This window comes from Capricornis sumatraensis, chromosome 1 (genome assembly GCF_032405125.1).
Source record: "Capricornis sumatraensis isolate serow.1 chromosome 1, serow.2, whole genome shotgun sequence".
Classification (NCBI taxonomy): domain Eukaryota; kingdom Metazoa; phylum Chordata; class Mammalia; order Artiodactyla; family Bovidae; genus Capricornis; species Capricornis sumatraensis.
The window spans coordinates 178,878,062-178,901,963 of NC_091069.1; the positions used below are offsets into that span (position 1 = coordinate 178,878,062).

A 23,902-nucleotide genomic window follows, 5' to 3' on the forward strand; every position below is an offset into this window, starting at 1 on the left:
CTCAGACTATCCCAGGTCTGGTGGCTGCAAAACTGCAGTGCCAGTGGACCCTCCCTCTGGGGAGTTTGTGAAGACCCAGGGAAATGAGACTGTTTCTCACACACGCATCAGGCTAAATCTGTTCTCTTCCCCCTCCCTAGGCACACATTCTGGCAGTTCCGCCATGATAACCCCAAGACGCGGGTCGGGAGCCCTCCCCCCGAGGGGCTCCCAGGCTTCAACAGCGGGGTGATGCTGCTCAACTTGGAGGCCATGCGCCAGTCCCCGCTGTACGACCGCCTGCTGGAGCCGGCGCAGGTGCAGCAGCTGGCCGACAAGTACCACTTCCGGGGTCACCTCGGGGACCAGGACTTCTTCACCATGATCGGCATGGAGCACCCCGAGCTCTTCCACGTGCTGGACTGCACCTGGAACCGGCAGCTTTGCACCTGGTGGAGGGATCACGGCTACAGCGACGTCTTCGATGCCTACTTCCGGTGCGAGGGCCACGTCAAGATCTACCACGGGAACTGCAACACCCCGATCCCAGAGGCCTAGGCCCCGCCCCGCCCGCCATGCCCTCGGGCTCAGAACCTGGGCGCCTCTCGGGCAGGCCCGGGACAGCATTTGGACTCCTAGAGAGGCACTGCAGGGCATCCTTGTGATCAGGTGCTGCGGCGCTCCCGCCCAGGGCTGCTGTCTGAGGCCGCCCGGGGATGCCTGCCCTGCACCCACTGGTGCTCTGGACCTTTTGCGTCCAGGAGCCAGATGTTGTGAAGAACACACACACAGACCTCTTCTGGTGGGCTAGGAAGCAAGCGTTTGAAAAGAAGGAAGAAAACAAAACGGTGCCCCTTGCCTTCAACCCCCAAAGGCTGGAAATCCTTTTAAGAACTGGGCTTTCATAGACCAAATATAAATTTACCTTAAATCGACAGGCGAGACAGGACAAACAGTACTACTGTAGCTCCTAGTGAGCTTTAAAATGCATGAGCCAGGGTTTTACCAACCAACCCAGAGTTTAAGCATCCAAAGGAATGCTAGCCTTCCTCCCAATGCACACACACTTGGGAGGCTGTGTGGTTATTCTCACAGTGCTCCTGGCGCCTGGTGAAGGTGTAAAGGTCACCACCAACTGTGGCCACATAAGAAACCTGCTCTCATTATTTGAGCCTTCACAGTGTTCATCTCCCAGCTGCATCACAGAACCTCGTTATCCCTTAATCATCCAAGCCAGCTCCAGGTGACCAGACTCTGCTCAGAAATCAAATCTTCCATCAAGGAACAGTGATTGGCCAGCCCCAAGGACAGTATTGTCTGGATTGGGAAGACTCATTCCAAAGAGGAGCCAGCCCAGCGGTACCTAAATGTAACCTTGCAACTTGGCAGGGATGTCACTCTTAGACTTCCAAACATTCTAACCTTTTATTCAGAAGAATCATCCTCCTGACTTTATTGCACCAGGTGAGACTCCATACCTTAGAAGAAAATTAGGCTGTCATTTCTTGATTTCTGGTTTCTGAGTTTTCCTGTAGGTGAGCTGTAAACATGAAGCCCATAGTGGTCCATTCTGTATAATCCAGCTGAGGTCCTTGGGGAAGAAATGTTGGCTTTTCATTTTATATCAGTTTCATTTACTTTTTTCTTTCTACCATGAGTGAGAGTAGTTAATAATAAATAAGTAATCTTTGAGAACGCAGTGATTTATGCTGTTTGCTCTCTGATCAGTTTCCTGGAGGACCTGAATCCAGAGTGTGATCAGTGTCATTCAGACTCTCCCTCCCCACATGAATAAGCGGGCTTACAGTGGGTCTCTAGGGCCTAAGGGGGAGGATGTCTGAAGAAGGTTGTATTGAACTCAAAACAGAGAACCATTTCATTCTAGGTACTGGCAGGCCCGTCTGCTTCTGGGAGCAAAACTGCCCCCATCAGTTCTCATCTGTTTACCCCTAAGTATCTGGCTACGTCGTCCCCTGATGAAATGGCACACGTGTCTCTCCTAACTCTCAGCTCTGACAGAACAGGACTGTTCTGTTAGGTACTTGACTTCCTAGTTATAGCCACCGAATATTGAATGCCTGCTGTGTGCCAAGCATTGCATTATGTGTGTAATCACACACACTAAGATTCATGAACGTAATTCAGATTCTAAAATTTATTGTAAGAAAATAACAAGAGATGTGGACAGAGTCATTGTTTATCACAGCCTTTTTTATAATAGAAAAAATTGGCAGTAACAAAATGCTGAATAGCAGAGTGGATAAGTAATGTGTGTTATAGCTGTATAATGGAATACTTTAGGCATTACAAATTTTTTTTGAAAAATAATGCCTTGAAAAATGCTTATAATATGCTATTAAGAATGCAAAATATAAAATTATATGTATTAATGATCCTAATTTTATTTTTAAAATTACATATATGGTATGTAAATATATTGAGACAGAGCCTGTTCTCTGTGTTTCATTAGTTCAATGCCTAAAACAATCATGTTTCAAACACATTAAAAAACAATTATTTTAATGGGGAAAAGTGAATGAAACATTAGAGCGTTTTAGACTCACGATAGCAAAGCATTTTTCCTGCAGTAGTTTCAGTAGTTAAAATGTTTCTATAGCTTGAGTGGACTTTATCCTTGCAAGGAAAAAGCAATAAACTGATCAAAATGGGCACAAGCCAAACAAAATCATGTTTACCTTTGCATTTCACCTAAGTAGGAGCTTCCCCCTTCTCTGTCTTGAATAACCTGGACCTTACAACTCCATGGTAAACAGCAAAATAACAACAGGAAACCCAACCAGAACAAAGCCATCATGTGCTCCTGAGTTTTTCCATGAGCAACTTTTTGACAAATCCTGGAAGGCTTGTTCCTGACTGGGATCCTGTTATAAGCAAGGCAGCCCACCCCAGTATTCTTTCCTGGGAAATCCCATGGACAGAGGAACATAGCAGGCCACAATCCCCAGGGATCACCAAGGAGTTAGACACGACTTAGTGACTAAATACCAACAAATGATCAGTGCAGCGCAAAAACAACTGTGCTGTTTAATTTGCCTTGTGAGTGGAGCATAGGCCTGTAGGTATGACTGGAACTGAAGTCCAAAAAGAGAACCTTTCTGGGTAGTAGGATTAAGATGCTTTTTAATCTTCTGTATTTACTTGTATATTTTCCCTAGTGAAACAAATAGTAACGGCTGTAAAATTCTAGCCACACACCTTCCTTCCAATTACAGGCGAGCATCATCCTGACCCCCTTACAGTTCACTGTTGGCTCTGGTTACTGTCATCCATAAGAAAACAATCTTTTTGGTAAACAGGCTCTGGGTTTTCTATTTTCCCGATGGATGCCCTAGTTCTCCAAATAAAAAACCTAATAATAGCATCTCCAGACTCTGCTTTCACTTCTGATACTGTCATCTTTTGTGTGTACATAAATGACAATGGCCTTTGGGAAACTTGTGGGCTTATTAAAGAGGTTTATTTTTGTATGTGTCAGAACCAAACTACAGCTCCCCCCTTTCCATAAGATCTCATCAAGGTACAGTGTGCATGCTGGTGCAGGGGGACTCACCGGCTTAGGGGGCAAGTGCAGCTGGGTTTGGCACCTGCTTTAACCAAAGACTCTGCTCATCATCAGACCTGATCTCAGTGTGGAGACCCAAGGTTGGGCTGAACATGGAGTCTGGCAGGGCAAGCAGAGATTTCCGAGCAAGCAAGGTAGTACCATAGAGAGAACCTCTCTCCTGAAACAGGCCTGGCTGTGAGCCTGTGTTCTCCTCCAACCCCCTGGGCCATTTTGGACAAGCAAGATCACCTCTTTCCTCATTTATAGACACAGATAACAAGAACTCTCTCTAAACAGTGTTGTTGGAGGCAAAAAGATATGTAAGGCTGAGAAATAATACATAAATGCAGGGGAAATCTTAAGAGTTACTACTTAAAACATTTTTAAAATAATAAATGAGCTATTTGGGGTACATTGTGTCATCCATAAACCAAGTGCATGATCAGATGCTTGCTTGTAGGCTATCCAATATTTTTTTTTAGTATGCCACTCTGCAGAGGCCTAGATGTGTCCAGGAGATTGGGGGTTCCTGGGTAAACCCCTTCCCCCTTGGCTCAGTTTTTTCTTCTTTGAAACCAAGGGGGTAAAGGGACGAGCCTCAATCTCTGAGCAGCACCCTGCCCTGGCTCTGTTGGGAGTACAGTGTTTGTCTACATTCGTTGGTGTGCCCACGGCAGGAAGTTAAAATCAAAGGCAGAAACCCCAGACCTCCACTCAGTCACCAACTTTGGGTTTATGACCACCCAAACTGAAACTCACTCAAAAAGTACTGTTGGCATGCCCCCACCCCCAGAATAAACTGTGGAAAATTCTGAAAGAGATAGGAATATCAGACCACCTGACCTGCCTCTTGAGAAACCTGTATGCAGGTCAGGAAGCAACAGTTAGAACTGGACATGGAACAACAGACTGGTTCCAAATAGGAAAAGGAATACGTCAAGGCTGTATATTGTCACCCTGCTTATTTAAGTTCTATGCAGAGTACATCATGAGAAATGCTGGGCTGGATGAAGCACAAGCTGGAATCAAGATTGCCGGGAGAAGTATCAATAACCTCAGATATGCAGATGACACCACCCTTATGGCAGAAAGTGAAGAAGAACTAAAGAGCCTCTTGTTGAAAGTGAAAGAGGAGAGTGAAAAGTTAAGATCATGGCATCCAGTCCCATCCCTTCATGGCAAATAGATGGGGAAACAGTGGAAACAGTGGCTGACTTTATTTTGGGGCTCCAAAATCACTGCAAATGGTGATTGCAGCCATGAAATTAAAAGAGGCTTACTCCTTGGAAGGAAAGTTAAGACCAACCTAGACAGCATATTAAAAAGCAGAGACGTCAGTTTGTCAACAAAGGTCCATCTAGTCAAGGCTATGGTTTTTCCAGTAGTCATGTATGGATGTGAGAGTTGGACTCTAAAGAAAGCTCAGCGCCAAAGAATTGATGCTTTTGAACTGTGGTGTTGGAGAAGACTCTTGACAGTCTCTTGGACTGCAGGAGATCCAACCAGTCTATCCTAAAGGAAGTCAGTCCTGGGTGTTCATTGGAAGGACTGATGTTGAAGCTGAAACTCCAATACTTTGGCCACCTGATGCGAAGAGCTGACTCATTTGAAAAGCCCCTGATGCTGGGAAAGATTGAGGGCAGGAGGAGAAGGGGACGACAGAGGATGAGATGGTTGGATGGCATCACCAACTCAATGGACATGAGTTTGGGTAAACTCCAAGAGCTAGTGATGGACAGGGAGGCCTGGTGTGCTGCGATTCATGGGGTTGCAAAGAGTCGGACAAGACTAAATGACTGAACTGAAAAAAAAAAAAAAATTGGGATAGGCAAAAGAATACAGACAAACTGGGGTGGGGGAGCTGGAATTGTATTTAAAATCCAGAGAGAACCAATTGCCTTCCCTGAGCCCCCGCCCCTCTACTTATAGCCTACTGATTTAGTTATGGCAGCTAAAATCTCATCTGAGCTTTCGGCTTATGTGACTAGTTCCCAAAGGGCCTCCCAATCAGAGCTGCTCTAGAGGTGGACCCACACCCCCATGAGTCTCACCCTGAATGGGTGGCCTGAGCCTTGAGCCCCCAACCTGGGAGCCCAGTAGAGATGTCTTAGGACACATTGAGTGATCTGGTTAGTTACCCCCTGAAGTACCTGTGAAGATCAGAAACCCTTCTGCAGTGAAGGCTTCTTTAACTGGCACTGGCTCGGCTCCCAGGGTGTCTCCAGGTGTACCCCCATTCTGAGGGAGACCTGTTTGCTCCATGCAGACCCTGCAGCTACGTTGAGCACCCCACATACTCAGTGATTTAGAGGCCAGCTGCCATCTCCAGTACCCCCTTCCCTGATGGGATTTGTTCCAGTCCGCCCCTGAGCCTTACTTCCTGTACACAGGCCTGAGCAGTATCATGAAACATGGAGCCTGGGGCATTTCTGGCCCCAGTGTGGAGACACTCTGGATGCCAAAATCAAGTCAAAAAGAAACAGATAATTTGAACAGGTTGATTGCCAGAAGTGAAATTGAATCTGTGATTTTTAAAAAAACCCCTGCAAACTAAAGTCCAGGACCAGATGGCTTCACTGGGGAATTCTACTAAACATACAAAGGACTTAAACTGATCCTTCTCAAACTCTTCCAAACGATTGAAGAGGAGGGAACGCTCCCAAAGTTATTCTATGAAGCCACCATCACCCTGACACAAAACCAGATAAGAGACACTACAAATAAACAAAATCACAGGTCAATATCTTTAATGAATATGGATGAAAAATTCTCTACAAAATATGAGTAAACCAAAGCCAACAGTACATAAAAGGGATCATAAACCATGATCTAGCTGGCTTCGTACCAGGGTTGCAAGAATGGTTCAACGTATGCAAAATCAATGTGACAGACCGCATCAACAGAATGAAAGACAAGACTCATACCAAGCTGCCCTGGGAAGAGCCCAGTGTCCCGCCCCACCCCCCATTACAGCATCCTGCGGTCTCTCAGGAAGGCCTCCTCTCACGTCCCAGGCAGCCAGGAAGCTCCAGCCCTCTAACCCTCATCCAGCCTGGGCCTGGCACTTCCCACAGCACAGAGTATGCCTTTCTCTAAAACACAAAGCCGAGCTAAGAGCTCCTGCTAGGTGTGTGTGGAATTTCTGTGATTGAAGGCATGCTGTCAGAGACGTGGGTAATCCGCTTTTGTTAGCAATGATCTGAGCCATAAAGTGGCAGAGATGTCTATAATCTCCCCAGACTAAGTGAAAACATGCTTTGAAAAATGTAAGTCCTTGTTCACAGTCACGGACAGGAAACTTCACAGGGTTTGGGTCCATCTCATCCCACCTTTCAGAAAAACTAACCTTATCTTTAATCCAGAAAGCTGTGGCAGCTCCCCTCCCTTCCAGCATCCCTCTGGGGCCCCCTGTGACCTCTCCTCTCCCGCCTGCCTTCCCAGGCCCAGCCTTCTTCCCCAGGTACCTCCAGGACCTCCTGTCACCCCATGTGCTTTGAAACTTCCCATCTGTGGCTCCCACCATCTCACAGTGTCCAAACGCCTGTGTGCTGCAATCTAACATCACTCCCACCTCTCTCTACAGGGCTTCTGCTGCTCCCCGCTCCACCACCACCCTGCAGGAAGCAGGCGCTGAGGTGGAGACTTATGTGCAAGAGGCTCTCTGGGGAGGGTTCTGTGGGAGCAGAGGGGAGCAAGACCGGGATCAGACAGGGAGAAGCTGAGCTGTGAGGCAGTTATGGGAAAGCCTCAGCCAGTTCCACACAGAGCTCTGGAGCTGGGACCAGCTCACAGAGGAGCCCTGGTTGGAGCCTGGTGGTAGGGCCTTCAGCCCTTTTCCCATCAAGTCACTACACAGGCTGCCCCAGGGGGAGTCGGAGCAGCACGCCAGTATCCACTCTGGAAGCCCTAACCCTGCAGCCCATTTGCCCACAGCCCTCTTTCTGCATCTTCTTCCTTGGCTTTCCTCTGAACTACCCTTTGCTCTTTCTCTCCCAGTCCTTCAGCTGGGGGCATTACCTGCTTCAGCTCTGCTTTCTTCAGGGCTTCCTGTCCCCTTTCTCTGAGCAGAAGCCCAGGCTCCCTGAAGACACTCCCCTGCTGTTACAGCCCAGCTTGCTCTGCATTGCCAGACCAGTCCTATGGCAAAATCAGGGAAGATCACCTGCTGGGAGCAAGGCCATATCTATAGTCCCTTCCCGCCAGACTCAAATCCCTGTGGGAGCCCAGTGGCCCACCTGCCTCTGTGCTTTCAAGATATAAGTGTGGCTCAAGGTTGTAGGGACACTACTTGGCAGGAAGAGCAAGACCTAGGCCATCTTGACAGGTGGGGTGCTCTGCAAAGTTCAGGAACCTCCTCAAAGCAAGGGGGCATCTGCTGTTGCCAGGGGTGATGTCAGAGTTGTGAGCCTCCACTGGGGCTGCCTCCTGCTCACTGGAGGGGGACGGATGGAGGAACAGTTCTGTACAGACAGCATGGGCTTTGGAGGAGGGGCATCCAAGCCGATAGCCCAGCGTGACACTGTTCATCTTTCTGTGTCATGGATATCTACCAAGCCCCCGCTGTGTGTTAGATGCTGGGGTCACCATGGTGAAGAGTATGAGCCAGTCCCCACTTCAGCAGAAATCCTCACGCTGAGGCAGCCTTACTGCCATGGGTGCTCTGAGAGGGAGCTATGGTGCACACAGAGGGGTAACCCAGGATCCAGACTAGGGGTGAGGGATGCAGCCTGGAGGACGCGGTAAGAATCCCAACCCCTGGTGAGAGAGAGCACGGCTCTGTGGCCCTGGGGAACATACTTGACCTCCCTGAACCTCCCAATTACACCCACCTGCTGGCTGCTGTGAGGACTAAGTGAAATAATGTAAGTATCATAGTCTCAGGTCCCAGTTCATGGACCAGAATTCCGGTGGTGGTCCATGGTGGCTATCACTACTATAAATAAAGGGAGCTATCACTTTCTAGGGCTGAGGAAATTCCCTGAGCTCTGCGGGTAAGTATGAGCTAAGGACTTTATTCTCACTGGGGTTTGCGTGGGACTTGGGCTGCTAGGATTCTCAGTCTTGCCCCGCACAGCCACCAACTTGCCATGTGACCCAGAGCAACTTACATCCCACCTCTAGCCTTACTTGCATCCTTTGTAACAGAAAGGAGTTGGACCAGAGTCTGTAATTCAAGGCCTAGCTGGAACCCAAGTTGGGGAGGAAGGATCAAGATGGTGGAGTAGGAGGATGTGGAGCTCACTTCTCCCCATAAACACATTAAAAAAAAAAATGTATATGTGGAACAATTCTCCGAGAAAACACACTGGAAACTGGCAGAAGAACTCTCATACAAACAAAGCTGCAAGAAAGATCTCCACGTAACCAGGTAGGGAAGAAAAAAAAGACACCAGAATGGGGCCAAATCCCCTGGGAGGGATCTATAAAAGAGAAAGGCTCTGGCCCTGGGGAGCCCCCTTGCCTGTTGGGAGGTCCAGTGGGACAGACAGAGGGGCTGGGGTGTATGCTGGCTTGCTCACAGTGTGAAGACAGACTGGTGCTGGCAGCCTCGGCCCATCCAGAACGCCTGCCAGACTGGGCTGCTAGTAAATGCAGCTGCTAGGTGCTGAATCTCAAGGCAAATGGGCCCTGGAGGACTCAGTTTAGCTACATGGAGACAGCCTGGAGGGCCTGGGGTGTGGTCTACTCTGAACCTTGGAGCCTGCTGTCAGCACGCTCATGGCAGGGCCAGACTTTCTTGGCCTGCACATGGTGGGGGCGGGTCTGGCCACATCCAGCTTTGTCAGAGCGCATACCAGGCGGGGCCGCAGAGACTGTCTCAGGTGGACAGCCCCTGGGGGGTGTTTGCAGTGGTTCAGCGTCTCCCGCCCCACACCTCAGCTTGAAGTCACACCTGGGGCACACGTGTCCTGGGAGAAACCTGCCAAGGGGGCAGCAGCACCTAGCATCTCAATTCCTGCAGCCACAGCGCCTCAGCCCCCAGCACCAACCTATCCACACCACAGCCTAGCACTGGGTTCAGACAAACACAGTGGAGAAATGGACATGACCATCCACAGCCCGTGGATGCTGTGCAGGTGGCATACGGGTTCTGTGACCACACGAGGCTCACCTGCTGCAGTGACTGTCTCTGTTCAGACAGAGCATGCATTCGGTGGCAACAGAGCCTCGTGGCTTCTACTCCAACAACTTGGGAGCAGACCCCCACCCCTGACAGGGCTACAGAAGACAGCCACAAGGGAAAGAGGAGGCCCTGCCCAACATCCATTGCAGGCTCTGGTGACCACAATGCCAGTCATACCTGCTGCTAAGGGCGGTGATGGCCAGCACACTCGAGGAGAGACCTGGCTGGCACCCACACCCAAACAGCCCTGCACCAAAAGTATTGGCCTCACACCATCTACATGGGGATGGTCCCACATGAAAACAGCTCTTCAAGACCACAGTAGGTAACCATTTCTCCTAAATTCAAAGAGACAGAGGAAGTTAAGTAAAATGAAAAAGTAGAGGAACTACTCCTAATTAAAATGGCAAAAATTAAGGAGAGGATTCTAAACGCAGCAAGAGAAAAACAGAGTCAGTTTTTCTCTTGGGAGAAAACTGGAACCTCAAAAAAAAAAAAACAAAAACAAAACACAGTGGACTTCTCTATAGAAACTTGCAGCCAGAAGGGAGTGGCATGTTATATTCAAAGTCTTGAGAGGGAAACAGGTAACCTGGGATACTCTACCTAGCAAGATTATCGTTTGAATAGTCAGAGAGATAATTTCTCAGACAAGCAAAAACTGAAAGAATACAATACTACATCTACCCTACAAGAAATATTGAAAGATCTTTTCTAGTTAGAAAAGAAATAAGAATCTATGGGAAAGGGAAAATCACAATAGGAAAGGCAGATTAATGTAAAGGATTGTTGTTATTTAGTTGCTCATTTGTGTCTGACTCTTTTATGACCCCTGTGGACTGTAGCCCACCAGGTTCCTCTGTGCATGGGATTTTCCAGGCAAAAATACCAGCGTGGGTTGCCATTTCCCTCTCCATGGGATTTTCCTGACCCAGGGGTCAAATCTGTGTCTCTGCTCCTCCTGTATTGCAGGTGGACTCTTCACCACTGAGCCACTGGGGAAGTCCCATAGAGGACTGAAGATCACTTAAATAAGCCAGTACATATGTTAAAAAGTAATCAGAATTGTACAAGCTATGATAACCACAACAGTAGCAAAAGGATAAACATGAAGATGTAAAGTAGGACATAAAAACGCAGAATGTGGGGGAGAGGAGTAAAAAAAGCAGATCTCTTAGAACGTGTTTTTCAGCCTATATGATTGCCAGTCTACAGGGAGTAGATTCAGTTATGGATTAATATACTTTAAAACCTAATAAATGGGGCCTAATTAAACTTAAAAGCTTTTGCATAGCAAAGGAAACCATAAACAAGACAAAAAGACAACCTAAGGAATGAGAAAAAATATTTGTAAATGATACAGGCAACAAGGGGTTAATATCCAAACTATATAGGGACTTCCCTGGCTAAACCTTTGTGCTTCTGATGCAGGGGGCTCAGGTTCAATCCTTGGAGAGCTAATATACCACACTCTGTGTGGTATGACCAGTACACACACACACACACACGCACACACACACACACACATATACACACATACACACAGAGCTCATACAACTCAGTATCAAAAACAAACAATCTAGTCAAAGAATGGGTAGAAGACTTGGATATTTCTTCAAGGAAGACATCCAAATGACCAACTGGCAATGAAGAGATAATTAATTTCTCTAATTATTAGAGAAATGCAAGTAAAAACCACAATGAAGCAATACCTCACACCAGTCAGAATGGCCATGGTCAAAAAGTCTACAAATGATAAATGCTGGTGAGGGAATGTTAAGTTGTGGGGACTGCTAAGTTGGTGCAGCCACTATGAAAAACAGTATGAAGGTTCCTTAAAAAACAAACTAGAACTACCATATGGTCCAGCAATCCCCCTCCTAGGAAAGATGAAACTCTAATTTGAAAAGATACATGCACCCCAACGTTCATAGTGATACTATTTACAGTAGCCAAAGCAAGGAATCTACCTAAATGTCCATCAATAGATGAACAGATAAAGATGTGGTATGAAATATTACTCAGCCATTAAAAAGAACAAAATATTGCCATTTGCAGCAACATGGACAGACTTAGAGGTTATTATACTAAGTGAAGTAAGTCAAGTAGAGATAGGCAAATATTATTTATATTTGGAATCTGAAAAATAATACCAATGAATATACATACAAAACAGAAGAGGACTCACAGACATAGAAAACAAACTTATGGGACTTCCCTGGTGATACAGTGGTTAAGAATCATCCTGCCAATGCAGGGGACACAGGTTTGATCCCATCCCTGGTCTGGGAAGATTCCACATGCCGTTCAGTTAAGTTCAGTTCAGTTCAGTCGCTCAGTCGTGTCCGACTCTTTGTGACCCCATGAATCACAGCACGCCAGGCCTCCCTGTCCATCACCAACTCCTGGAGTTCACTCAGACTCATGTCCATAGAGTCCGTGATGCCATCCAGCCATCTCATCCTCTGTCGTCCCCTTCTCCTCCTGCCCCCAATCCCTCCCAGCAATGAGATGAGTCAAGTTCCAATGACTCAACTCTTCGCATGAGATGGCCAAAGTACTGGAGTTTCAGCTTTAGCACCATTCCTTCCAAAGAAATCCCAGGGTTGATCTCCTTCAGAATGGACTGGTTGGATCTCCTTGCAGTCCAAGGAACTCTCAAGAGTCTTCTCCAACACCATAGTTCAAAAGCATCAATTCTTCAGCACTCAGCCTTCTTCACAGTCCAACTCTCACATCCATACATGACCACAGGAAAAACCATAGCCTTGACTAGACGGACCTTAGTCAGCAAAGTAATGTCTCTGTTTTTGAATATACTATCTAGATTGGTCATAACTTTTCTTCCAAGGGGTAAGCATCTTTTAATTTCATGGCTGCAGTCACCATCTGCAGTGATTTTGGAGCCCAAAAAAATAAAGTCTGACACTGTTTCTACTGTTTCCCCATCTATTTCCCATGAAGTGATGGGACCAGATGCCATGATCTTAGTTTTCTGAATGTTGAGCTTTAAGCCAACTTTTTCACTCTCCTCTTTCACTTTCATCAAGAGGCTTTTTAGTTCCTCTTCACTTTCTGCCATAAGGGTGGTGTCATCTGCATATCTGAGGTTATTGATATTTCTCCTGGCAATCTTGATTCCAGCTTGTGTTTCTTCCAACCCAGCATTTCTCATGATGTACTCTGCATAGGAGTTAAATAAGCAGGGTGACAATATACAGCCTTGATGTACTCCTTTTCCTATTTGGAACCAGTCTGTTGTTCCATGTCCAGTTCTAACTGTTGCCTCCTGACCTGCATACAGATTTCTCAAGAGGCAGATTAGGTGATCTGGAATTCCCATCTCTTTCAGAATTTTCCACAGTTTATTGTGATCCACATAGTCAAAGGCTTTGGCATAGTCAATCAAGCAGAAATAGATGTTTTTCTGGAACTCTCTTGCCTTTTCCATGATCCAGCGGATGTTGGCAATTTGCTCTCTGGTTTCTCTGCCTTTTCTAAAACCAGCTTGAACATCAGGGAGTTCGCAGTTCACGTATTGCTGAAGCCTGGCGTGGAGAATTTTGATAGGGCAACAAAATTCATATGCAACAACTACTGAGCCTATCCACCTAGAGCGTGTGCTCCACGTGGAGAAGCCGCTGCAGTGAGAAGCCTGTATACCACAACGAAGAGTACCCACTGCTTGCTGCAACTAGAGAAAGCCTGCACGCAGCAACAAAGACCCAGAGCAGCCAAAAATACATGAAAAGAGAACAAACTCATGGTTACCAACATGGAAAGGGAGGGGGATAAGTTAGGAGTGTGAGATACAAAATTAACAGATATGAAATACTAAGCATAAACTAGATATGCAACAAAGATTTTGTGTACAGTATGGGAACTATATTGAATCTTACAAAGACCTAATAGAAGATAATTAGACCCAAAGAAAATTATTGGAAATGTGTGTGTATATATATATGTATATATATATATATATATATGCTGCTAAGTCGCTTCAGTCGAGTTCAACTCTGTGCGACCCCACAGATGGCAGCTCTCCAGGCTCCACCATCCCCGGGATTCTTCAGGCAAGAACACTGGAGTGGGTTGCCATTTCCTTCTCCAATGCATGAGAGTGAAAAGTGAAAGTGAAGTCGCTTACTAAGTGTCCGACTCTTCGTGACCCCATGAACTACAGCCTACCAGGCTCCTCTGTCCATGGGATTTTCCAGGCAAGAGTGCTGGAGTGGGTTGCCATTGCCTTCTCCAATATATATATATATACATATATATACACACACACACATATATATATATACATATATATATATGAACCACTTTGCCAAAGACCTAAACACAGTATTTTAAATCAACTATACTTTAATAAATACATAAAGATAAGATCCAACCTGGCATCTTCATATTCTAGGGAGTCAAAAGTCAGGGGGAAGACCCCAGGCAGAGAGTCTGGGTGAGGCAAATGGGGTAGAGCTGACTACCCTGGACCTACCTATTTAGTGGGGGAGTCTGAAGCCTGCAGTTGCAGTCACTTGGTACCAAAAGGGAAGGAAGTGGAAAATGTATGAAGTGCAGAGAACAGCTGCCTGCCTCAAGTCTGTGGGCTTGCCTTCACAGGAAGAGCCTGATTTGACCCACATCCAGTCTTTCTAGTCAACAGTCTCTGAAGATGAACAAACGGCCCAGTCCTGTGTTTCCCAAAATGAGCCCAAAGTCGGCATGGCTCTGTCTTCAGGCCTCCTCCCTGCTCCTTGCTCTCTCTCTTCCTTCCCACTCTCTGCTCCTCCAGCTTAGGGCTGGAGGAAGCCTCCTCTGAACCCCGTCTGAAATTAGACATCCCTCCTCTGTCAGCACCAGACTTGTGCACCCCTCTGTAACAATGTGGAGAATTTCATGTGTCAAGGATTTCTTGTGTGAGAAAGCAGTCATGCTGAGCAGTGGGCGTCATCTCCTGCACTGCAGGTGTGAAGGAGGTCCATGACCCTCTGACTTAGAGTATCCTATAACCCCTGGCTCAACCTGCAGAGGGAAGCAGGAGTCCAGGAGCCCCTTTGCAGGCAGCTGCGAGGCGTGGACTATTAGGGGAAAGGACAAAGGCGTGCTAGGACCTGTTTTAGGATAAGAGCCATGAGTGAGAGGTCCAGAGCATGGGGGCATGCCGAGATGTGTGAGGAGTTTTCCAGGAAGTGTAAGGGATGGAGGCACTGGTGGCAGGAGGTTATGAATGGGATCACCGTCTCCCCTTTTCATGAACATAAGTAGAGACTGACCTTACTCTTGCATTTAATTTTGGCCGCTGGACCACATAATGGGAAGTGCCACAAAAAGCTGGGTCATGTGGCACCCATGGGTCTGTTGCCCAGACACCACTGTAATCTTGCTGCCTTGTCAGTCTTCCAACTCTGCCAGTAATCTGTGCACACCTGGAAGGCAGGAACCCTGGCACCCTTGTGCTCCCAGCACCCGACACAGTGCCAGGCACATGGTGGCTGCTCATTCAGTCTTTGTCATTTGACTGCATGAATAAGTAAACACCATGCTCACAACTTGAGCAGCAAAGAGAAATGACACCAGTGGATTTGGGGAGTGAGAGGGAAGAGTGGAGAGAGGCCCAGAGTTGCCCACATCCCAGAATCCCAGTTAGGGCCAAAGGAAGGGATGGGAGGGCACTGGGCAACTGGGAAGACACAGACTTAGAGCTGAACTGGGGGAGATGGTGGAGGGAGGCCCAGGAGTCAACAGCACTCAAGGCAGGAAAAGTCCCTCTGTGTCCCCATTTAATGAGTACCCTGTGCTCACATGAGTCCTTTCATCAAGCTAAATGGGTTCCTGGGACTCAACAGTCGCTGTGGCCACTGTTTTGCCCACAGAATTCCCAGTATCTGACTGGAGGATGCCATCAAATGTTCTATTAGCCCTGCTCACTAGGAGCAAGGAGGGTGAGCCTCGGGTGCAGGTAGAGTGGGAAAGAGATGCTTAGAGAGGTAGTGAGCTCCACATCACCAGAGGTATGCTAGCAGAGGCTTGCAGCCTCTTGTGAGAGGATATGAGATGAATGTTGAGCAACAGATGGGAGCTCACATAGCCTGGCCTTTGTGTCCCTGATAACCCTGGCATCTTGATCTCTAAGTTCCTTCTCTACCCTTTACAACTAACCGCATTGACACCTGCGCGTTTTCAGGTTCTAGTTCTGGATGCTCTGCCTACTTCTAGGAAGGAGGCTCCTCTCCAAAGACTGTAGGATCACGATCGCATGAAAACCCCTTCCATACTCTCATCACTCTCTCTTCCCCACTTTCCATGTGGTAATCGCAACTTCCTGTACAAAGTGCTATAAAGGTCACACTAGGCATCCCGAGGCAAACAGAAACCCAGGAGTCGGGGGATGGTTTGGGGAAGAGGCATCAGGAGGGGCTTGGCCTGAAAGGTGGTGAAAAGGGGCTTGATGCAAACTCATGCTGCTGCAGGGATTTGATTGTGGTTCCACTCCCAGATCAAGACACACACGTGGGCAGAAACCCGAGAAGGGAGGGGGATTAGTAAAAGCCACATTAGAAAGCAAAAGGCAATATTGTTTAAGAAAAAATTGCAGTCAACATTTTTAAAAAGATTAATGATCTCCACAAAATGGATAAAGAACCATCCTGACCCAACCAAGATAATAGATGCTGTGTCAGACGGTGTTTCCTGTGATTTTTCTTAAAAAAAAAAAAAAAAAAAGCCATCAACAAACACTACAGGTGCTCTGACCTGAATCCAGGAAGTCTTTGCTCACAGGCTGACGCCAGGTTGACTTAAGTCCTCTGGGTTCAGCTTGCAGGGGTAGTGCAGGAGCCCCGCAAGCCTCAGCTCTGGGGTGTGTAACTGCTATAGACACACCACCCAGCTGCTTCTTGCTGGACAAATGGCAGCGGGGCTTTCTCTCTGAAACAAGGGTGTTAAACTCAGTTACCCTCTTCTCTTCCCAGCCTTCCTTTCAGTTCTGCTCCCTCTTGGGATAAACGGAGCTACTGGGGAAGTATGCAAATGCGAACCTTTCTGTGCACATTCAGAAGACGTCATGGTTCATCAACACGCCCTTAGAGAGGGTCTTCACTTTTACAACTTCATTTAGCCTTACAGCAGTGTGTTTTTATCTCCATGGTACATATGAGAAAAATGGAATCTCAGAGAGGTCCAAGTTCTTTGCCTAAGCTCACCTAGCTTGAAAGTCACAAAACTGGTACAATAGCAAAGGACTCCTGGCTCCCAACTATTCTCTCATTCACCAAGTCGTTATTTGGTTCCGACTGTGTATCACATACTGTTTGAGGCACTAGAGATATAGTAGTGAGCAAGACAGACACAGTCCCTGCCCTCATGGAGCTTCTCTTCTAAAGGGAGGAGACAGATGATAAAGAAAGAAACCAATAGACAAACAAGACCATCTTTCACAGTGGCAAGTGGAATAAAGGGGATTTGATAGATAGTTACTGTAGTGGGAAGGTCTTCCCTGTGGCTCAAACAGTAGAGACTCTGCCTGCAATGCAGGAGACCCAGGTTTGACCCCTGTGTGGGGAAGATCCTCTGGAGAAGGGAATGGCAATCCACTCCATTATTCTTGCCTGGAGAATCCCATGGACAGAGGAGCCTGGCGGGCTACAGTCTGTGGGATCGTAAAGAGTCGGACACGACTGAATAACACTACCGCTACTACTACTGTAGAGGGAGGTGCTGCTTTAGAGAGAACGGGCAGGGAGATCAGTGCCATCTGAACCAGGAACTGAACACGGAGGAGGCAGCCCTGTGAAATCTGGGGGAAGAGGATGCCAGGCAAAGGAAACAGCAAGAACAAAGGCACCAAGGGAGGACCATCAGAAGCCCAGAGTAGCTGAGGACACATAAGAGGGCTGGGGAGGGAGAGGGGGCAGAATGAGAGGCCATTATCAGGAGGGCCTCATCAGCTACTGGCAGGAGTGCAGTTTTTATACAAAGTGTGATGGGAAGAATTTGAATTAGGGAAGTGACATGACCTGGTCATTGTATAGAAAGTAGATGATAGGTGGGCAAGTGTGCCAGGAGGAAGACCAATTAGGAGGTGATAAAATAGCTCAGCAAATGGTGATAAAAATATGGAAGCTTGGGTTGGTGACCAGTTAAGGTAAAATAAGAAATCAAAGAACAAGATATATTTTGAAGGGGAAGCAGCTAGGCCTTGCCAAGGCAAAGGGCTGCAGACAGGCTGGGATGAATAAGAGGGGGATTACAGCTTGTGTTTTTGGCTCGAGCAATTTGCTAGATGCCTTTGTTAAGATGGGGCTTCCCAGGTGGCACTAGTGGTAAAGAATCTGCCTGCCACGCAGGAGACCCAGCTTTGATTCCTGGGTTGGGAAGATCCCCTGGAGAAGAGAATGGCAATCTACTCTAGTATTCACCCCTGGAGAATTCCCTGGGGAGCCTGGCAGCCTACAGTCCATGGGATCGCAAAGAGTTGGACACGACTGGCGACTTTTACTTTTTTAAGATGGAGAACCCTTAGAGAGAAGCAGTCATTTTTTTTTTTTAGGGAAGCAGAAAAAGTTGTGTCTTGGTGATGACAAATGTGAGGTTTTCTTTTAAAAAAAAAAAACAACAAACAACCAAACATAAGTTTCAAACATACTGTTAGAGTTGAGGGGAGAGATCAGTTATGAGCCATCCATCTGAGAGTTGAATTTGTGGTTTCAGGATGGCTAAGTCAGGACATACTGTATCCTTTCCTCTCCAAACACCAAAAACCTAGAATAGAACTCCCAGTCTGATGAAGCGAGGAGTTGTCTGTTGCTCCAGATCACAATATATGAAGGTTGGAAGTAGACAGAGGGATGAGGAATAATTTACCAACTAGGAAAAAAGCCCAAGTCTCACTGTCTGAAGGCAGAGGGTACCAGCATGAAGGGATTTGGTCCACCTGGCAGAACCCCTGTGAGGAACAAGAGTGGGAGGCACTAGTTAGGAAAGATGGGAGTGGAGTCAGGGAAATGGTGCGGAAAGCAGGGAGGGGATATTGAAAATCTGTATAAAGAGAAGTAGTCCTGGCCCAGATCCCCACCAATGAGTACCCCTTCAGCAATCTTGACTTGGGCTGGCAGGAGGAGTAGAAGCTTTGCATTCTCCAGAGAAACTCAAGTGCCTAGGAATACCTGCAGATATTGACTCTGGGGGCCCTGAGTGGAAATACCATGGACTACCTGATCACCCCACAAAGCAGCTGGCCAGTCTCCTAATCCCACCTGTGCCTGAGTTTCCCATAACATTTGGACACAAAGGCACAGTCAAGTTCCAGCAAATATTTGAGAGAAACCTCCAACGTAAAACACAGAGACCAAACAATCAGGAAAAAGACACCAGAAGAAGCAGATGATACCCAGAGACAAAGAAAATGTCAACGTTAATGATAATATCCTCAGAAAAGATGAGATGGTACTGAATTCATGAGACACAAATAGAAGCTATTTTAAAAAGGAAGAGCCAGAGATCATAACATATTCTTGGAAATTAGAAATGATGCTAAAATAAAAAATTTAATAATAGGGTTGGATGATACATTTGGGAAAAATCACCAGAAAATGGGAGGGGGTGAGAAAGGTGGAAAGCAGTAAAGTTTTTAAATTAGATTGTGTATGCAGATAACATACTACATACAGAAAACCCTAAAGACTCAATATAAAAGCTATTAAAAGTAACAAATGAGTTCAGTAAGGTAGCAGCATCCAAGATTAACATACAGGAATCTGTTGCATTTCCTTACACTATTCATAAGATATCAGAAAGAGAAGGTAAGAAAGCAATCTCATTTAAAATTGCATCAGGGGCTTCCCCGGTGACTCAGTGGTACGGAATCTGTCTTCCAGTGCAGGAGAAACAGGTTCAATCCCTGATCCAGGCAGATTCTGCATGCCTCAGAACAACTAAGCCCATGCGCCACAACGATGGAGCCTGTGCTGTGGAGCCCAGGAGCCCCAACTGCTGGAGCTCGAGTACCCAGGAGCCCAGGCTCCACGGCAGGAGAAGACTGCACCCTGCAAGCACAGTGCAGCCCCCACTCACCGCAACTAGGGGAAAGCCTGAGGGAGCGATGAAGACCCAGCATAGCCAAAATTAATAAATGAAATTATAAATAAAATTTCATCAAAAGTTAAAGTATGCAGGAATGAGCCTAATCAAGTGGAGGGCCTATATGCTAAGAACTATATTGATAAATTGAAGATGATTTGATAAGATGATAAATGGAACGATATCCCACGCTTTTTGATTGGAAGAATTAATATTATTAAAATGGCCAAGCTACCCAGAGCAATCTATACATTTAATGTGATCCCAATCAAATTACCCATGACATTTTTCACAGAACTAGAACAAACAATCCTAAGATTTATATAGAACTAAGAATTGGAATATCCTGCCATGTCAATAAACAAGAATGTCATGGTCATCAGTGACTCCAGCCCTCTGGGGCACTGGAGAAGGAGAGTACCGGTGATCAGCAGCTGTTAAGCGGAAGCACTGGGGAACTCAGGCTGTGCAAACACAGGATACTGGCCCCAGATACCTGAAATGCATATGAAAGGAATGATTGCAGTGAGCCCAGCCTCTTGCATCTTCCCATGCACAGAGAGGCAGTAAGTTCCTTAACCTGAGATAGCTTGTTCTTCAGTTGTGTCTGACTATGACCAGGCTTCCCGCACACCAGGCTTCCCTGTCCTTCACCCTGTCCCAGAGCTTGCTCAAACTCACGTCCATTGACTCAGTGATGCAATCTGACCATCTCGTCCTCTGCGTCCCCTTCTCTTTAATTCACAAAAATACTTTTGATGTTCAGACTGTCTGCCCTTTGTGGCAAACTTCTATATAACCTGATTCCTCCTCACACCCTGCCCTGCCTCCTCAGAGCAGTTCTCTTAGGGCTACCTGAGATGCTGTCTCCCAAGCGTGAAGTCCCCCAAATTTCCACTGAATAAAACATAACTCTCAAGTCATAGGTTGCAAATATTTTTTAAGTCAACAGAAAAAATACTGACTTTTTGGTCAATAAAAGGCCCAGAATTGCAAAGTAATCCCAAGAAAAAAGGAACAAAACTAGAGGCACAAGACTCCCAGCTTTCAAGCAATATTACAAAGCTACAGTTATCAAAGCAATGTGATATTGGCAAAAGCAGACATATAGATTAATGGAATAGAACAGCGAGCCCAGAAATAAACCCACACAAATATGGTCAATCAATCTTTGATGAAGGAGGCAATACACAATGGGAAAAAGACAGTTTCTTCAACCAGTAGCGCTGGGATAGTTGGGCAGCCACGTGTAAATCAATGAAGTTAGAATACACCCTCATAGCATGCTTCCCTGGTGGCTCAGACAGTAAAGCATCTGCCTGCAATGTGGGAGACCCAGGTTTGATCCCTGGGTTTGGAAGATACCCTGGAGAAGGAAATGGCAACCCACCTCAGTATACTTGCCTGGAGAATTCCATGGAGAGAAGAACCTGGGGGGCTAGAGTCCACGGGGTCACAAACAGCCAGACACGACTGAGCAACTAGCACTTTTCATACTATACCCAAAAATAACCTCAAAAGGGCTTAAAGACTTAAATATGAGACATAACACTGGGCTTCCCTGGTGGTCCAGTGGTTAAGAATCTGCCTTGCAATGCAGGGGGCAGAGGTGTGATCTCTGAGGACCTAGAGATCTGGGAACCTGAATGCCACGAGCAACTAAACCCATGTGCCACAACTACTGAGCTTGTGCTCCAGAGCCTACGAGCTGCAACTACTGAGCCCACGTGCAGCAACTGCTGAAGCCCGTGCGCCCTGGAGCCTGTGCTCCTCACCAAGAGAAGCCACTGCGATGAGAAGCCTGCACACTGCAGCTGGAGAAAGCCCACAGCAGCAAAGAAGACCCAGTGTAACCAAAAATCAATCAATAAATGAATACTTAAAGACATGATACCATAAAACTCAGAAGTAAACATAGGCAAAATATTCTCTAACATAAATTGTACCAACGTTTTTTTGGTCAGTCTCCCAAGGCAATAGAAACAAAGACAAAAATAAACAAATGGGACTTACAAGCTTCTGTCCAGCAAAGGAAACCAAAAACAAAGTGAAAGACAACCTACAGACCAGGAGAAAATACTTGCAAATGTTGAGACTGACAAGGGCTTAATTTCAAAAATATACAAATAGCTCTTATAACAACAACAACAACAAATAATCCAACTGACAAATGGGCAGAAGACTTAAATAGACATTTCTTTAAAAAATACATACAGGTGGTCAACAGGTACAAGATGCTAATTATTTTATATGATAATAATTGCTATAATCAACATTGCAAATTATTAGAGAAATGCAAATCAAAATAACAGTGAGGTAGCACCTCACACCAGTCAGATTGGCCATCATTTAAAAATCTAACAAAAACAAATGCTAGAGAGGGTGTGGAGAAAGGGGAACCCTCCTGCCCTGCTGGTGGGAATGTAAATGGTATAGCCACTATGGAAAGCAGTATAAAGGTTCTTCAGAAAACTAAAAATAGAGCTACCATATGATACAGCAATCCCACTTCTGGGCTTATATCCAGATAAAACAATAATTCAAACAGGTACATGTACCCCTGAGACAGGAGGCAGATTGGCCCCGTAGGGTAGAGCAATTGGAGATTTATTCTCTATTGACTGAAACGCCAAGACAAGAATAGCGGGGCAATTAAGGGAGGAGGCTGGACCCTGGCCAGACCACATATTCTTATTCTAAAGTCAGGAGACCTCTCCAGCCACACCTGCACAGGAAAAGCTTCTTGAAGGCCAAAGGGAGTCGTGTCAAGGGATGTTCTACTCAGACGCCTTTTTGGTAGGATCCGTCTTGGCTAGAAATGTGCGCGCACACATGGAAGGATCCTGAGATACACTAAATATGGACTGCGAACCAAACCAAAGCGATTGGTCAAAGGAAAACTGGAAGAAATGCCCCTAAATAAGTGGTTTACCCTGCTATGTGGGTGCAACCAACTCAGGGACTCTCCCTGTGAGTCTGTCCATGTGTCTAGTCACACGTACTGTGCTCTTTTTCCTCCTAAGGAATACTTTACTTGCCTCACTACTTTTTGTCTTTGTGGAGATTCTTTTCTACAAAGCTGAAGGCCCAGGGCCCTTGTCACTGCCCACTGGTCTAGTGGCTAGGACCTCGTGCTTTCACCACCTTGACCCGGCCCAGTCTCTGCTTGGGAACCAAGCCCCCACTCCAAGTCATTGCAGGCCAAGGCCATCGGAGATCACCCATATGTTCACAGCAGCATTAGTCACAATAGCCAAGACATGGAGACAACCTGGACGTCCATCAGCAGACAAATGGATAAAGATGTGGTAATATGTATATATCAATACACACATACACACAAAGCGGAATAACATGCAGCAATAAGAAAGGAAATAATGTCATTTGCAGTCACATAGATGGACTTAATAAGTGAAGTCAGAGAAATACAAATATATCACTTACATGTGAACTCTGAAATATGACACAAACGAACTTATTTGCAAAAGAGAAACAGACTTACCAACATAGCAAATGAACTTGTGGCTGCCAAGGGGTGGGGGTAGCGGGAGTGGGTGGAGAGGGTTAGAATTGGGAGTTTAGGCTTAGTAGATACGAACTACTATACGTAGAATGGATAAACAAGGTCCTGCTGTGTTTCACAAAGAGCTCTATTTAATATCCTGTGATAAACCATAATGGAAAAAACTTTTTCAAAAAACGGGACTTCCCTGGTGGTACAGTAGATATGAATCTGCCTGCCAATGCAGGGGCTGTTGTGCTATGTCCCTTCAGTCATGTCCAGCTCTTTGCAACTCCACGGACTGTAGCCCACTAGGCTCCTTCTGTTCATGGGATTCTCCAGGCAAGAATACTGGAGTGGGTTGCCATTTCCTCCTCCAGGGAATCGTCCCAACCCAGGGACTGATCCTTCATCTCCTGTGCCTCCCGAATTGCAGGCAGAGTCTTTACTGCTGAGCCACTGGGACATGGATTCAATCCCTGGTCCAGGAAGATTCCACATGACTCAGAGCAACTAAGCCCGTGGGCCACAACTACTGAAGCCTGTTCCCCTGGAGCCTGTGCTTCGCAGAAGAGAGGCGACCGCAATGAGAATCCTGAACACTGCAGTGAAGAATAACCCCCGCTTACTGTAACTAGTAGTAGTTTTTCCAGTG

The 23,902-nt window shown here is 46.5% G+C and overlaps 1 protein-coding gene across 1 annotated transcript in view; it reads left to right on the top strand.

The window, feature by feature from the left end:
• Positions 1–3,344, top strand: part of XXYLT1 (xyloside xylosyltransferase 1) — a 180,704-nt gene extending 177,360 nt beyond the window's left edge. Inside the window, exon 4 of the mRNA XM_068972406.1 lies at positions 141–3,344. Within this exon, the coding sequence (XP_068828507.1) occupies positions 141–537 (397 nt within the window). The 3' untranslated portion in view covers positions 538–3,344. The remainder of the gene's footprint in view (positions 1–140) is intronic.
• Positions 3,345–23,902: the final 20,558 nt, after the last annotated feature.